The sequence below is a fragment of the Notamacropus eugenii genome, chromosome 3 (genome assembly GCF_028372415.1).
Source record: "Notamacropus eugenii isolate mMacEug1 chromosome 3, mMacEug1.pri_v2, whole genome shotgun sequence".
NCBI lineage: Eukaryota > Metazoa > Chordata > Mammalia > Diprotodontia > Macropodidae > Notamacropus > Notamacropus eugenii.
This window is the reverse complement of record NC_092874.1, coordinates 330,411,380-330,428,337: the sequence shown is the minus strand read 5'-3', so window position 1 is coordinate 330,428,337 and position 16,958 is coordinate 330,411,380. Positions and strand designations below refer to the sequence as shown.

The following is a 16,958-nucleotide window of genomic DNA, read 5'->3' as shown; positions in this document are numbered from 1 at the left end:
AAACAAAACTTGGTAATTTAGAGATGAGGGAGTGGGGACAGTGTTGAGGAAGATCCTAAAGTTGTGAACATGGACGACTAAGAGGACTTCAGCAGAAATAGTGGAAATGAAGAAGAGAGAATTTGGAAGAAATGGTAATGAATTCTGTTGGAGACATACTGAGTTGGAGAAGTCTATGGGACATCTTGGAATGGATGTCTGCTAGGTGATTAGCGGGAAATTGACATATAAATAGAAGCCTCCAAGTATAAGGGAAGAAATTTCCCTGAGGAGTAAGAGAGTAAGCCAGGTAATGAATTCCTAGAAAAAGGAGCAAATTATTGAGGGAAGTGCATGAGCATAAGGCAAATCCTTAATCTTGCCTGATGGGAAAGAGGGGGATTTGTTGGTGACTATACTGACCTGAGTCATGAAGCTTGGCTGGTTATAGAGGGATAAAGCATGGGTGAAGTACTCCCCCTCCATTCATCAGCCAGCGTTCACTCTGATGTTGACCATGACCATGACCTGCTACTTGATTTCTCTGCATCTCCTCCATCATGGGGACAGGAGTGGGATAACTCTGGAATTTCTTTAATCCTGATCTAGTGGCTGGTGCATCAGTTTATTAGACTTCCACAGAGCTTCTGTTGGAAGGATTTCAACTGAGGGGACAAGAATCCTTTCAACCATCAAAGTCTAAAATCTTGGAGAGACACTTTTGGCTGTTCACCCTCCTCTCCCCCTCTATCCAACTAGTTGCCAAGTCACGTTTATTCTATTTGCCTATCTCTCACATTTGTTCCTTTAATCAAACTCAGATAATTGGTCACTCTCTCCTAATTGGTCACTCCGCTTCCATTCTTTCCAACTCATCCATCACACAACTGCCAAACTAATATTCCTAAAACATATATCTGACCATGCCATTCCCTTCTTTAAAATTCTTCTGTGGCTCCTCGTTACCTCTAAAAGAAAATATGACAAAAGCCTGGCATTTAAAGATCTCCATCATGTGGCTCCATCTACCTGTCTAGTCCTCCTTTCATATTATTCACCTTTATGCACTTCCCATTCCTATCCGATTGGTCTGTTAACTATTCCTTATACAGGATATTGCAACTCCCACCTCACACTTTTGCATAGTTTGTCCCCCATGTCTAGAATGCATTCCCTCCTGATCTCTGCTACCCACAATATACAGTTCAGGTGCCACCCCCTACACAATAACTTTCCCTCATCCCCAATTTTTAGTCCTCTTTCCCATTTGAAAGTTGTTTGCATAATTTTTATATATTTTCTACTTACTTATTTTTCTGTATCTGCATCCTTTCCCCTACAAGTAGCATAGAAGCTCTGTGAAGGCAGAACTTATTTCACTTCAGTCTTTCTCTCCCCAGAATCTCACACAAAGCCTTGAGTTAAAAAAATGTTTGTTGAATTGAATGCAATGAGGGAGCTATGGAGAAGAGCCTAAGACTGCCCAGGGGAGTTTGGATGGGCTAATGTCTATCAGCCAGTAAGCATTTAGTAGGTGTCTGTTGTGTGCCAAGTGCTGTGTTAAGCATTGGGGATACAAAGAAAAACCAAAAAAAACCCAATAATCTTTGCTCACAAGGAGCTCAGTCTAATGGAGGAGACAAACTCCATTCAGGATAAATTGGAGCTAAAGGACAGAGCGAAGCCACTAGATCACGTCATCTGGGTTTTATGGATTGCAGAAAATGATAGGTTTCAAAGGTTCCTTTTGCCCTCCCTGCTATGTGTGCATGCCAGATGTCTACACCAGAAGTGATGTGGATTTATTTTTGACTTGGTGTGCTGTGATCCATGTGGAGAAGTGTCTTCCCACAGTATTGTATTGTTATTTATACGTTTTTATTGTCAGTGGGAATTCTGGCTTGAAATACAAAGGAGGCCTTTTATTTAAAAGCAAAGAATAAGCAAATGCTTCTCTTTAACAATCAGCTGTCATAACTCATCTGTACAATTTTCTATTTTAGACTCTAAGACGATCCATTTGTAGGGATCTCAGAATTACAAGGGACCTCTGAGGGCATCCATCCAACCACTACATGAAACAAGAATTCCTTCTGCAACTTCTGAACATATCCTCATCATATCCTTTAGTCAGAAGTGTTAGGAAACAGTAATACCTATATTCACCAAATTGACGGGCTCTTACAGAGAAAGAAATAGACTTAGTCAAAATTATAGAGCTACAAAGAAACTTAGAAAGGACCTAGTTCAGTCTTTGTATTTTCAAATGAGCAAAAAAAGAAGTCACATAAAGCCTTATATATATATATATATGTACCCCCAATGGGCAGAACTAGAACTAATTCACTGGGCATAAAGTTAAGGGGGAATAAGACCTCGTCACATAACTTGCAGCCTTGTAGGGTGGATGATGTACACAAATTACTTTAATACAGGGTCTGATGTGAAAGAAAGTGCAGTAAAAAAAGGCATTTTGTTTTATGAGACTTTGGAGGATTGGAGCTATCACATCAGACTGAGAGTGGATCAGAGAAAGCTTTGTAAAAGAGATGACATTTGAACTATATATTTCAGAAAAGCTAAAAGTTAGATAGGCAGACTTGCGAGTAACTACAGGCTCTGAAAGAGAAATATGAGTTATTATTAATTTCACATGATTCAATTTAAAAGAAGAATTCTTAGAGACTAGAGTAGATCAGTAGTGCAAAGTGATGTATCCTGATCAATAGCTGATAATTGTCTTCACTAAAAATATTCAAACAGAGATAGATGATCATCTGCCTGAGATGTTGGAGAAGGTACTCTTGCCTTGGTTAGGAAGCTGAACTAGATGACCCCCAGGGTCCTTAATAACTATGCTTTTATGGTATGTAATGCATAGAAGCTTAAGTAGCTGGAGGTCTGAGTGAAAGCAGTAACTGAAATATTCAAAATAGCTTTTTATTTATTTGTGTTGAAATCTCAACTGAAGTCAGTATGTGAAATCCAATGGTTTAAATAAGGATCACTTACCTATGGCATAATGAATATGTTCTTTAACATAGGTTTCACTATACTTCCCAGCATGCATACATTCACTCAATTCCCCCAACTCCCTCAAATAAAAGCATCGTGGAATAAAATCCTCCAGCTTCTAAAGTTCCACTAACCCCTCAAAGAGAAAATAGAAATTCACCCATGTAACCTTGTGTTTGGATAAATAAACTCCATGAAAAATAAATATAATTATTTCCCCCCAATTCTAGGTAACTTATTCTTTCCAGTGGCCAGCATTGTTTAAGAAAACTTCTCACTTTCACGTTTTGCAGCTCCATGACATCTGAGTTTCTACGCAATTCCCTTTCTTTGTGTTATGTGTACCACTTCAAAACCTTTGTGTTGGTGCATTGAACCACTGAGAGTGTTTAAGCAGAAGTGAAATAACAAAAATATTATTCCCAGAGTAGCTCCTGTCACCTAAGAGAAATGCTTCCTCTGTGATGTTGGCAAATATCTCGATTCATATGTGCTTTAAGCTTGAGTCACTAACTTCATGGGGAAACTTCTTTCAAATTCTGTCAGTTCTGTAAAGTTATGGTACTTCCCAGAGAACTATCCCCTATAGAAAAAAAAAATGTTGGGAGCAGGATGGTTCATCAAAGTAGTCAACATATTTAAAAAGTCTGACAGTTATATGCAGTTATATGAACCACAGGCTGGCCCTGTCTCTGCAAAGAAATACAATGAAGTGACTTCTCATATTTTTCCATATTTGGGGGCTAACTTGTTCATTATAATTATTGTCATTCAGTTCTGAATTTACAAAAAGAAATTCTGTCACTTTCTTGGTCTATCAATTACCAGTTCACACAATAGATTTATCTAATCTCTTCACTGTTCTATGCTGCATCAGCATCTTAGATCATTCAAAATAGTGAAATAATCCAAAAGTCACATATTCTTCCCTTGGAAATCAGTTGTCTTTCAACTTTATCTTCTAGCTTTGGTTTTCTCTGGCTAGTATTAAAATTATAATCTTCTGCTGTCTCTAAACATACAGCAATCACATACTTGGATATTTAGAATGGTTCCTAGGACTACACTCAGACATGCATGTGTGTGTGTGTGTGTGAGAGAGAGAGAGAGTGTGAATGTATGTGTGTATGTGTGTGTATGCGTGTGTGAACATATGTGTGTGTGTGAATATGTGTGTGTGTATGTGTGTGTGTGTGTGTGTGAATGTGTATGTGAGTGTGTTTGTGTGAGGGGAGGAGGAAAGAGAAAGGGGTATCCAAGATTCTAAGTGGAACACTGACAAATTCTGTGTGGATACAGAGTAGCTGTATTATGATACAGAATGTCATATTCTTCAGTTTTTGTAAGTACTTTGACATGTGGCCCATCTCTAGGCGTAGTTTTCAGATATTTAGCCATCTTTCCCAATGTGAAACTTGAATTACAAGGAAATTAAGTGTCTTCTCCCTCCATCTGTCCTCACGTAGCTACCACAGAGGTGCTAAGTCTGACTGTCAATCCTTTGCTCAGTAAACTCTAGCTCAGGGGTGGGGAACCTATGACCTCCAGGCCACACGTGGCCCTCTAGGTCCTCGAGGGCAGCCCTTTGAATCCAAACTTCACAGAACAGATCCCCTTGATGAAAGGATTTGTTCTGTAAAACTTGGACTCAGTCAGAAGGATCCAAGGACCTGAAAGGCCACATGTGGCCTCGAGGACACAGGTTCCCCACCTCTGCTCTAGAACAAAAGGAAACTCCTCTGTCTGCTGTTGAAAGCCCTTCTAATCAGGCTCTAACCTAATTTATGGATTAATTATACTTTTCTTAAACATTTCTCTTCATTTCCTCCTCAGTATCCTAATGAATAGAGTGATGGACCTGTAGTCCAGAAGACCTGAGTTCAAATCCAGCCTCAGACGTTAGCTAACTGTGTGACCCTGGGGGATCACTTAACCTCTCTACCTCAGTTTCCTCATCTATAAAATTGAAATAACAATTATTATCATTATAGTGGCTGCTCCCAGGGTTGTGGGGACAAGTGAGATCACATATGTTAAACATCTTACAAGCCTTGAAGCACTGTGCTAGCTGTATTTATTAGATTATTATATATTTATATAAATGCTAGCTATAATTATTAGAGGCAAGTAGGTGGCTCAGTAAATACAGTGGTGGACCTGAAGTCAAGAAGAGCTGAGTTTAAATGTGGCCACAGACATTGAATGGCTGGGTGACCCTGGTCAAGTCACTCTGCCTCAGTTTCCTCATCTGTAAAATAAAGATGATAATATCACCTGCCACCCATACCTCCTATGATAATTAAATGAGATATTATCTGTAAGGGGTTCTGCAAACCTTAAACCTTATGTCAATGCTAGCTCACTCAATACAGCGAAACTGTTCTCCTTACTACTTATGACCGCCTCACCCCATTGCATACCCCAACTCCATGCCTTTGCCAGGCTACTCCCCAGTGCCTAGACTGAGATCCCTTCTCACTTCTACCTCTTAGAATTCCTAATTTACTTGTAAAGTTCAGTTCAAATGCTGGCTCCAACAGGAGACATTTCCCTGTGTCCTCCTGTCCCTACTATCTTCAGGAGCAGCCTAGCATTTTTATATAGCTCAAATTGTCCATTTTTCCTCTTGCTGAGCCTGCTGGTGCCTTTCTACAATTTATACCCCTAATTAAACACAGCTGTTATGCATATGTCCCCTCCCCCTCAGTCTTCTCTAAGCTAAACATTCCCAGGTCTTTCTGTAACAGGCCAGGTGGTGTTGTAATAGTAGTATCTGCCTACCACTACCACAACCCCCATTCATTTCCCACTCTGCAAACTGCAGAAAAGCAGTGCCACTTAACCAGAAAGGGAACGTGGTATGTAATTGGGCCATCAGATGGCGATAACATCAAGCTACCAATGAAGGTAATTCATCAGGGGACAGCCAGTGCACATCTGGGCTTTTGCAAAAGGCACGATCTCCTCATTACTTACTAGAAGATGCTCATTTTACAAACCTCCCGTGCCAACATGGCACAACTAAGCATGGTGGTGGGAACACTGGTCCTGATTCAATATTTAGGAATATGGGGAGGCTGGGACAAAAGAGAAAATAATACTCTGAAATACAAAATTATGAAAATCTCTATGATCCCGTACCCACTCTACATGTGAGAAATTTTCTTTAACTATTGTTTTTTTTGTTCAGCTGTGCCCAACTCTTCATGACCCCATTTGATGTTTTCTTGGCAAAGATATTGGAGTAATTTGCCATTTCCTTCTCCAACTCATTTGACCGATGAAAAAACTGAGGCAAACAGGGTTAAGTGACTTGCTAGTAAGTGTCAGAGGCCAGATTTGAACTCAGTAAAATGAGGCTTCCTGACTCCAGGCCCAGCACTCTATCCTCTGTGCCACCTTGCATGGTATAGAGTTGGTTCTCAATAAAACCTAATTAATTAATTAATGGGGGCCATACACATTTTTATTGGATACAATAAAATTGTAAAGAAATTGTTTCACTCGATCATTTCTACCACAGACTTCCTCCTAGTTCCTAGGTGAAGAAAAAACAAGTACGTATTTAAATCTCTACCTGGTCAAGTCATCAAGAAGCTGAAGAAAATAGAGGGTTTGCCTCCCAGTGAGTCTACCCACAGCTAGGGGGTTCAGCCTAGTCCAGTCGCACTTTGGTCTTGGGCCCACCTCACTGCACCCCATTCTGCTTTCCCCATAATGTTCCTGATCTCACCGTGAGATCTCTGCTCTCACCATCACAACTCCAAGGTCTGTGCTGGCTTGCCTCTATCACTAAGCCCAGCTCAGGCTGTAGCCACAGCTGGTTACTGTCTACTCCCCACCAAGGTCTTCTAGTCTATAAAGTGTCCCTGCCCCTCATCCTCAAGAAGAGAAGGGGAGACCAGACATCTGTCTGAGAGCAAAGAAAGGGAAACAGATTCAGAAAGGTCCTTGCCATAGTACAACAGGACACCAGCTTCAACCCAGGCTGTCATTATTTCTATTTTCTCCCCATAGGAATCTTATCCTCTGAACCTGAAACTACCCTGGACTCTATAAGCATCCCTTTGTCTTAACTTACTCAGAACCAGACCTCTATCTTTTCTCCTAGCATCTAGCTCCAAACGTGACTAGTGACCCTCTGCCTTCAAATTTCCCTTTGGTCTTCTTCTCCTTCCTCCTTAAAATATAAACACTTGAAGGGCAGGGATTATCTTGCTTGCTCACACTTGAATTCCTACCACTGAGCACAGTAGATGGGACATATTAAGCCTTTCAATAATGCTTCTCTCTGTCTGCCTGTCTATCTATCTTCATTTAACATGATCCCAGCTGTCTTCCTTCTGAATGTCCTCCAGCAATTGGCATCCTTCCTAACATGCAGCACCCAAAACTGAACATAGTGCTTGACTTGGGCAGATTATATCAGGACTGTCATCTCCTTCATTCAGAATAAACAGGCCTATTCACTGAATGGGTGTTAACCTCACCCTAAGTGAGTACAGAATAGGCCTTGACCTAAAGGGGCCAAGGTCTCCCACTGCATCCTGGGCCATCTCCAGTCATCCTGAGGAATATCTGGTCACTGGGTCCAGATGACTCTGGAGGAAAAGTGAGGCTGGTGACCTGTACAGCCCTCCCTCACTCAAAACAAAGTGAAGTGCAAGTCATGTCATCATTTCTCTGATGGCATGGTCTTCTTTGGCATTGAAGGACGAACACAAAAAACAGCAATATCGTGTGTGCTAAGATCACATTCGCTTTAGGGGTCACCTTTTCAATCACACTGTTTATTCCTATTCTCTTGTTTCTGTTGAGTACACCATAATCTAGCCCCCAGTGACACCTGTCCATAACCTCACAATCACACCCTTTCCTCTCCTTTGCCCACCCTCCCCTCCAGCTTCTGTGTTTTTATCAAGGGTTTTTTGGCTCTGTGTCACCTTCTTTCCACTCCCACAGACCACTAGCCAAGTACAGGTTCCCATCATCTTTCACAGGCTACAAGATCAGCCCCTTCATTGATCTTCCTGCTTCCAGACCTTCAATCCATGCCCTCTCAATCCACTGCTGACAAGACAAAGTTTCCTACTAAAACCTTAGTCCTACACTTCACTGTGCTTATCAATTTTGTCCCCATTTTCATTTTACCTACCCTCATCTATATTTCTGTATAAACAATGAAGGCCCTGCTAGAAAAAAGGAAAGAGGGGGAGGGGAGTCAATCAATCACATAATCCTAAAGAATGCCCAACAACGTGTGGGACTGCTGTCTTAGTGTTTGCTTTTCCTTGGAGGAGGTGCTTTGCTTCATAACATTATCTACTCAGAAAAGATCCCAAAACATGAAATAAAATAAAATTTCCCTCAGTAGAATGTAAGTTCCTTGAGAATAGGCGCTGTTTTGTTTTTAATCTTTGCATCTCAGCACCTAGCAAAGGATCTTGAACTTCGTGAGCACTTAATGAATATTTGCTAAATTTAATTGAAATAATCTTAATTAAAACAAGTCAGAGTCTTGGCAGCCAGCATTTGATATAAACGGCATGTCCCCATGTTAACTAACAACACAGGATAATGATAATGATAGCTATTACGTATATAGAACTTTAAAGTCTGCAAATATTATTTTATCGTCACCACAACCCTGGGAGGTAAGTATTATTATTTTCCTCATCTTACATTTGTGGAAATTGAGGCAATCAGAAGTAAAGGAACTTGCTCAGTCACACAACTGGTCAGCATCTGAGATTGAATTTGTTACAATTAGTTGTGTGACTTTGGGCAAAATTTAAGATCTTAGCATTGTTTTGTTTTGTTTTTTAATATGGAAAATGAGGGAACTGAACTACACGGTCTTAACATCCTATGAGTCTCTGGTCTCTAAAACTGGCTTACATATAGAAATTCCTCCTGCATGTTATTTAGAATTCTTTTCACCAAATACTCATGATATTCTAGCATAGACATGACTAGAGTCTCAAAGGCTGTGTTTTGTGGGTACAGGTTCTAGCAAAATCTAGTAAACTTAAACGGTTCAAAATAAAGGTCCAGAAACAATGTAGGGATCTGGCTGTCTGAGAATGAGTCTAATTAAACTCAGAGAGACTCATTAGCAGAAATTTTGCCCTTTCAAACTAAAAATTTTGATCATACCACATGAAACAGGGAAAAATGAGAGTGTCCCCAAGCATTAAATCATAGGACCATGGAGTTGGAGCTTGAAGGGTCCTTAGAGGCCATTTACTCCCACCCTCTCATTTTACAGATGAGGAAACTGAGGGCAAGAAAAATTAGGTGTCTTGGCCAAGGTCACACAAGTAATAGATTCAGGATTTGAACCCAGGTCTAGTTTCTGTGGTGGAAATGAAAAAGTGGTAGAACTTTTAGGATTTTAAGGTTTACAAAACACTTTAAAAATATTTCATATTATCTCTACAACAATCTGGGAGGTGAATTATTATTATTATCATCATCCCCATTTTACAGATGAGAAAACACCTAGTCAGTGTCTGAGGTCATTTTTGAACTGAGGTTTTCATGACTCCAGGTTCAGTGGTCTCTCCACTGCCACCTAGGTGCCTCTCTAAATAAAATTATGAAATCAGAAGATATAAAGAAGTAATATCTAAGTGAAGGGTTCTTACCTGGAATTTATTGATAGATTTCAGGGGGTCCATCCGTCTAGATGGGGGGGAATGTTATCATTTATCTTTATGAACGTTTGATTTCCTTTTTACTCCTATGCATTTCATTGCATTTTATTTTATGCATTGAAAACATTACGCCAAGAAGGGGTCCATAGAATGGGACTCACCTCACTGCCAAATGTATCTATGACATTAAAAAGATTAAGAACTTCTGCTGTGAGTGGATGTATGACTCATTGGCCCTCCTTAGTTGGGCAAATGAATGAGTTTGCAGGGTTTATTTTGCAATATGCCCAAAGCCAACAAGATGCATGATTCTGTGGGGCGCTTAGTCACCTCACCTTGAAGTCCACATGATGAACCTGAGCAAACTGATCACAGTGAAGGTGATTGCAGTTTATGCAGTAACACCATTTGCAGAAGGAATGAAGTTGTGGGGAAATTCTAAATAACTCAACAGCATCCCCTGAGTCAACATAAACTTCGATTCTGATTGAGTGAAAAAGTAGACACAGGGAAGTACTGTGTTGGGATAGGTGAGACTAAGAAATGAAATAAGTCAAAAGAGTTTGGCTAATCAGAAGACTCACAAATGATATATGTGTCACTGATAATTTTTCAATAAAGAGTTGGGAAATTTGGGTAGTTGAGTACCAGTTAACCCATCCACATTGAGGGGCTGGGCACATGGCATCCCCATGTCAGACTTTTTGGCCTTCCCTTCATACCAAGGAAGAAGTCTGTTTTTTTTTTTCCTTTTTCTTTGATAGGGTGTTTAGAGTACTTTATTGTAAAATTTAGGTTAAGTATTTGGTTAGATATATTATATATAATACAATACACATATTTTATGCATTTCTGAATTTCTGAACTTTTTCTGTGTCATTGTTTGGCTTTTTCATGTCATCTATGGCTTCTGCCATTTAATTCCCATTTAATTTCTTATGCCAGTCCATGATATATCAAAATCATGATGGGGAAAATCACAGTGTGGAAGGGATCATGGAATATTATAATAGGCAGTAGAGGTTCTTTACCTGAGGTCCTTGAACTTTATTCTTAATATTTTGATTATTATGTTAATACAATTGGTTTCTTTTTTAACCCTAGATATAGTATTTATGCATTTAAAAATATTCTGGGAAGGTGTACATGACTTTACCAGATTGCCAAAGGGCTCTATTACATATAAAAGAATAAAAATCCCTGGGTTGGAACAAAGATCAGAATAAATACCAAATTAGAAGAAAGAAAGAAGAAAGGCTTCCTGTAGAAGATGAGATGTTAGTTAGGACTTGAAGGAAGCTAGGAAAGCCAGGAGGTAGAGGAGAATATCAGGCACAGGGGACAGGCAGCGAAAATGCCCAGAGTAGGGAGAGACAGCAAGGAAAACAGTGTCACTGGACTGGAGTAAATGGGAGTGAATATAAGAAGACTGGAAAGGTAGGAGGGGGCTAGGTGGTGAAGGGCTAAGTTACTACAGCAGTCTAGACAGGGAGAAATTATAGACTGCTCTAGAAAAGTTGCAGTGGGAATGGGAAAATGACGTTTTGATGGATTAGGGATGCCACTGATATGAGTACTTCCTCCACCAATGCAGATTGCAACCCTTTCATCCTATTTTCTCATAGATAATCCAGTGAGTATCAGATGCTTTCCTCTGGTTCTTTGTAATAACTTGAGGAGTAAAGATATACTACTTGGACTTCCTACCTGTTGTTTTTCATTTTGGCTCTAGGACCATTTCTGGCATTACATTTTCCTGAAGATGCTTATTTTGGTTGCGTGGGGGGAGTCAAGGGAAGGAGACCTGCCAGGGAGAAGGGTAGAGTCACAAAACTTTAGAAATTCACATCTCTCTTGATAACATGAGTTGGCGATTGTAAGTCAGATCCATGATAATTCTGACTTTTCACATTAGGGGAAATAGGGTTGAGAGTGGTGGTAGTTCTGAAGCAGTAAAAGGTCTGCATTTTTTTCCCCTTTTCCTTTTTTGAAGATCACTGACTCAGTAATCTTAGAGACCTAGCTGTTTATCTTCTTTGCTAGAATGAAAATGGCATTAATAGCTATGCCTAATCTCTCTTTCCAGAAGAAAGGACAAGGAGATTAAGACAGACTGGAGATGGTCCTGGACAGAGAAATTGCTAATCCAGACAATAATCCTCTTATTTTCATAAGACCAAGCTTTCTGATTATCAGCCTATAAAACATTGGAATTATGGCATACCTTCCCATTCCTCCTAGCTCAAAGAAAGAGTATATATATATATATGTGTGTGTGTGTGTGTGTGTGTGTGTGTGTGTGTGTGTGTATGTATATATTGTATGTATCATGAATCTGTATTTGTTGTGTACATATATATGAGAGTCCAGAAAATTTCATTATAATACAGTGCTGTAAACTTAGTAAAATGGTATTTCTTTATAAAAAATAGGATATCTTTAGGGTACAGCTTTAGGAGATAGTTCGTTAAATGTATTACATATATAAGCTTGAGCCAATTTTGATACTGGGTAAAGCTAAGGCAACTTAAAAGCTCATCACTAGATCTATGCTTTTGATGTGGAATTGTAAATCTTTATGGAACTTACCCACGTATAGCTTAGCTTGCTCTTCACAGAGCAAAAGATTTAACAAAAAGCAATCTAATTAAGTTGCTTAATAAACACATATGTTAGAAGAAGATGCTAAGATTAGATGTGACATTTTCTTACTGTGAGAATCCAAAGCTGAAAGGGTTCTGTCTATTTTTTATTCCTTTTTTTGTACCAAGTATTTATAAATTTCCTTTGGAATTTCCCAACCCACGCACAAGAAACCAGGCATTAACTGGGAAAGTCAGTTTGCAGTGGGATGAGCAGCAAATGATACTCCCCATGCATGCTTCAGCGATTCCCAATTCCAAGAAATCTCAACTTTGGAATTCTGCCCTTCAAGCATAAATCCTAGTTTCTTTCTTTTTTTCTCCCCTCTAGTCCTACAGTACAACTTCATCATAGAATGGAACTGACCTTAAAGTTAAAAACTAGGTCAATGAGAGAGGAGAACTCTGGGCAGTTTCTGCTGAGCTGAAAAGCCACTGGGTTATGAATCATATGAAAAGCTAACTAACTAAATTCGGAAGGGTTCATCCATGTCTAGCAGGCTGGCCACCAGTGATAATGGTTTGTTTGGGTTACACCTCCTCAAACCATCTACAAAGTATCACAGTAGTGGCTGTGATCTTTATTGACAGGGAGTACCAACAATGGGGATTCTAGAAGCAGATTTCAGGGGATTCAAGAACTTGGATTAGAAAAAAAAATTACCTCTTTATTTCAGTATAATCGATCTCCTCTGTAATTCTGCGTACTTTATTTTATGCACTTTAAAACATTATTCAAAAAAGTGATCTAAAACATCACTAGATTGCCAAAAGGATCTGATGACACAAAATAGATTAAGAATCCATATCCTACACCAAAAAAGTCAGATCTTTGAATAAAATGTAGTATTTCATTTTGAGGCCCCCTTTTTCGCATTCAGAAATGGAGTAGAAGTGATGCTGGATTCTTAGAGGTTATGCCAGTCAAGTGCCAACTTTTAAACACTCTACAAAGAAGGTGAGACAATGATTCTGGCAACAGGCTCTGAGAATCAGCCAAATTGTAGGGAAAGTCTCGTCACCAAGAGTCTGATCCCTAAGTAATGAGTTTTTTTGTTAGCCACAGCAATTCCTGACCCCATCTACTAAAAGGTATGAAGTTTGAATTCTGCTTTGGAAGAGGGAATGCTAATACTCCATTGAAATCACAGATCTTGAAATATTGAATTTAGTGTTTTGAATTTTTTTTTTTAAGTTTAGACTTTACAAAAAAGGACCCTGTGAATTAAGTTTCACAAGTAGGAATGTTTCTTGAAATTAAGTCTAAACACTCAATCTGCTACTGGGGACAACAGTGAACTGCTTTCTTCCCTCTGCCACAATCCCTCACATAACATATTCCCAGACTATCAATTTATGGTGGTCAGCAAAATCCACAGGTCTCCAGTAAAAGTCCCCCATCTAAATTCTATAGCTGTGACTCATTAGTTTCATCCTCAGAGTCATCATCCTGCCAGCCTCTACACCTTACCTCTGAATCACAGGGAACTCAAAATCAATAAACCACTTTGTTTGGAGATTCCTTCTAGCTCCAAATGTGGGGTGTCTGTTTGACATTCAGAACCCTTCCTAATCTGTCCTCACCTTTCTAGTATTCCTACACCTCCCCACCTTCTGCCACCTACTCTTTGATCCAGTGCCACTGGCCTCCTTGCTGTTCTTTGCACACAATACTCAAATCTCTGGGCATTTTCTCTAGCTCTCTCCTCATATCCACCTCCACCTGCTACAAAAAACCTTTCTTGATCTCCCTTAATTCTAGTGCCTACCTTCTGATGATTACTTCCAATTACCCTGCTTCTTTGTCCGTGATTGTTTGCATGTTGTCTCCTCCATCAGACTGTGAGCTTCTTGAGGGCAGGAATTGTCTTTTGCCTTTCTTGATATCCCCAGAACTTTGCACAGTGCCTGGCACATTAGGAGGCATTTAAATGTTTGCTGACTGACTTACTGATCCTGTGATCTTGTGACTCTGACTTTGACCTGAGTTCTGACACTTAGTAGCTCTATGACCTTGGGAAAGGTCTGAGCCCTTGGTTTCCTCATCTTTAAAATGGAAATAATAACAATGGACATTTATATATGTATTATAAATGGTCCTCTTCAAAAACAAAGGACAAACACAACAACAACGTATTTAAAGTCTGCAGAGCATTTTACATACCTCATCATTTGAACCTCGTGACAACTTTAGGGTAAGAACCTTAAGGGTTGTATCAAGAAATAATTCTGTAGAACATTTTGTGACCATACAACACTCTATCAGTGTGTTATTATTGTTATTGGAGCAAGATGTGCCCAAAATGAAGTATAATGGAAAAGATAGAAGGAAGGATCAGGGTCACACAGCTAGTAAGTGTCTGAGGCTGGCTTTGAACTCAGGAAGAGGAGTCTTCCTCACTCCAGGGTTGGTTCTTTATCAACCTAGCTGCTCTGTTTTTTTGTTTTTTTGTTTTTATTTTAATATGGGTGTATCCTTAAACTAAGTAGAAAAGTTTTAAAGCTTTTATTCTGCTATTTTTACTGAAATCTATGTCAGACATTTTTCTCTGATGCTTCTTGGTTCCTGAGTGAGAATTAGATGGTTAAGATTCTGTCTAATTGTGTGACCTTGGGTACATTGGCTTCCCCTCTTGGAGTCTCAATTTCTTTATCTATGAAATGGAGAGACCATCAATTTTAGAATCATCTCGCTGCATTCTGTCTTCAATTCTTTTCAAAGTTTATAGTTCTTCAGGGCTTCCACAAGTAATAAATTGTAGCCCCTTATTCCCTTTTGCATTTTTATGTTGTTAAGCTGTTTTCATATAATTATATACTGATAGAAGTAATTTTTAACTAATCACAAAAGGCTCAGAAGATCATCTTCAAAGAATACTTTTTAAAATCATTTTTAGGTCAGCCTAATTCGTAACTCATCAAAATACAAATGGACCATAAAAGCAGGTACCTTAGAGATTTGGCTACAAAGACCTAGAAGACAGTCAGATGCAAATTCCTTTTAAATATATTCACTGCTTTCTTTTCTCCACAAAGTGATAGAATAACAGGTGTTGGTTTTTTGATATTTAGGATGCACATAGAGGACTCTTCATCCAACAACTCCGTCCTACCCAAAATTTACAACCAAGAATAAAGCTGAAGATGTTTGGACATTCAGGATCTGGAAAAACCACTCTTGTGGAGTCTCTCAAGTGTGGACTCATCAGGAGCTTTTTCAGACGCCGAAGACCCAGACTTTCCTCCACAAATTCCACCAGGTTTCCGCCTTCTCCTTTGTCCACCAAGCCAACGGGTAAGAATTTGTGTGTGTGTGTTTGTGTATGTGTGTGGTTTCACATTATGATATCATGATCTGAGGATCATATTACTTCATAGTTCATTTGCCTGTATGTTAAAGTAGCACCCCTCTAGAAAAGACTAGAAGCTACAAAAGAGTGTAGAGCAAAGAAATACAATCTGAGTAAAAGGGAAGAATTTTGTTCGTGATAACATTTGGGGTTTTCTTGACAAATACACTAGAGTGGTTTGCTATGTCCTTTTCCAGCTTATTTTAAAAATAAGGAAACTGAGGCAGACAGAGTTAAATGACTTGCCCAGAGTCACACAACTACTACTAAGTGTCTGAGGCCAAATTTGAACTCATGTCATCCTGACTGCAGTCCTGACACTCTATCCCCTGTACTACCTAGCTGCCCTTTGTGGAGAATAGCAGGAGTAAATAGCCTAATGCTAGCAAAAAAAAAACCCAAAAAAACAAAAAAATCAGAAGGAGTTGCCTAAGAGGACCATCATTCAGATTCAAGGCTGGATAAATGATCAATTTCTCTTGTCCATTTAATAGCAAATTCTCTCTGAGCATGCAAGTCTCCCAGCATGCCAGAGAAATGAAACAATAACCTCTCTCCCAGACTTACATATCTAAGAAGTGTACAATTGTGCAGCTGGCTAGGTCTTATCACAAGAAGAGAAAGATGCTGGAATAAAGCTTTCAGTGTTCTTCCTAGACGTGATTAATCTTGAGATTTCCATTATCACATTGAGCTCCCACATGAAGCAAGTAGCTAATGAGATGCCCCAGTCTGGGCTTCTGTAACTTAGGAAGCCACCTTCTCATTTTCTTCCTACTTATCTAGGATATGTGTCTGAAGGTAATAATCAGCTAAAACAGGACTGGCTGGACTCAGCATTAGAATACTTGTCCCTTATTGCTTAACAGCCTTTATGAAGGGATTACAAGTTCCCCTTGTCTGCATCTACCAAGAACAAAATACCCCTCTGCCTAGTATGTTGGCTGTTGTTGGTAGGTCTGTATTTCATAAGAGTAGAAACTTAGACTTGGAGACCCCACTCACTGCATTGAATATATCTAACTGTTTGGGAATTTGGATAAGGAGCTTCGCAACTCAGGAATAGTTGCAACACTGTTCAATAAAAAAAGAATGTTAGATTTGGAGTCAAAGCACCAAAGTATGAATTCCAGATTCAGAACATACTAGCTGTGTGACCTTGGGTAATTATGTAATCTTTCTAGACCTCAGTACCTCTCAATCTACCTACATACACACATACGTATTCATATATAGAGAGATACACACATATGAATACACATGTGTATATATGGAGAGGAGGAGAGGGAAAGGTGGGGGCGGAGGCAGGGCAATAG

The 16,958-nt window shown here is 39.4% G+C and overlaps 1 protein-coding gene across 8 annotated transcripts in view; it reads left to right on the top strand.

The window, feature by feature from the left end:
* The window catches only part of DAPK1 (death associated protein kinase 1), a 232,659-nt gene that overhangs the window by 193,152 nt on the left and 22,549 nt on the right, over nt 1-16,958 (top strand). For all 8 annotated transcript variants that reach the window (XM_072596956.1, XM_072596954.1, XM_072596958.1 and 5 more), the window contains one exon: nt 15,365-15,587. In XM_072596956.1, the coding sequence (XP_072453057.1) occupies nt 15,365-15,587 (223 nt within the window). The remainder of the gene's footprint in view (nt 1-15,364; nt 15,588-16,958) is intronic.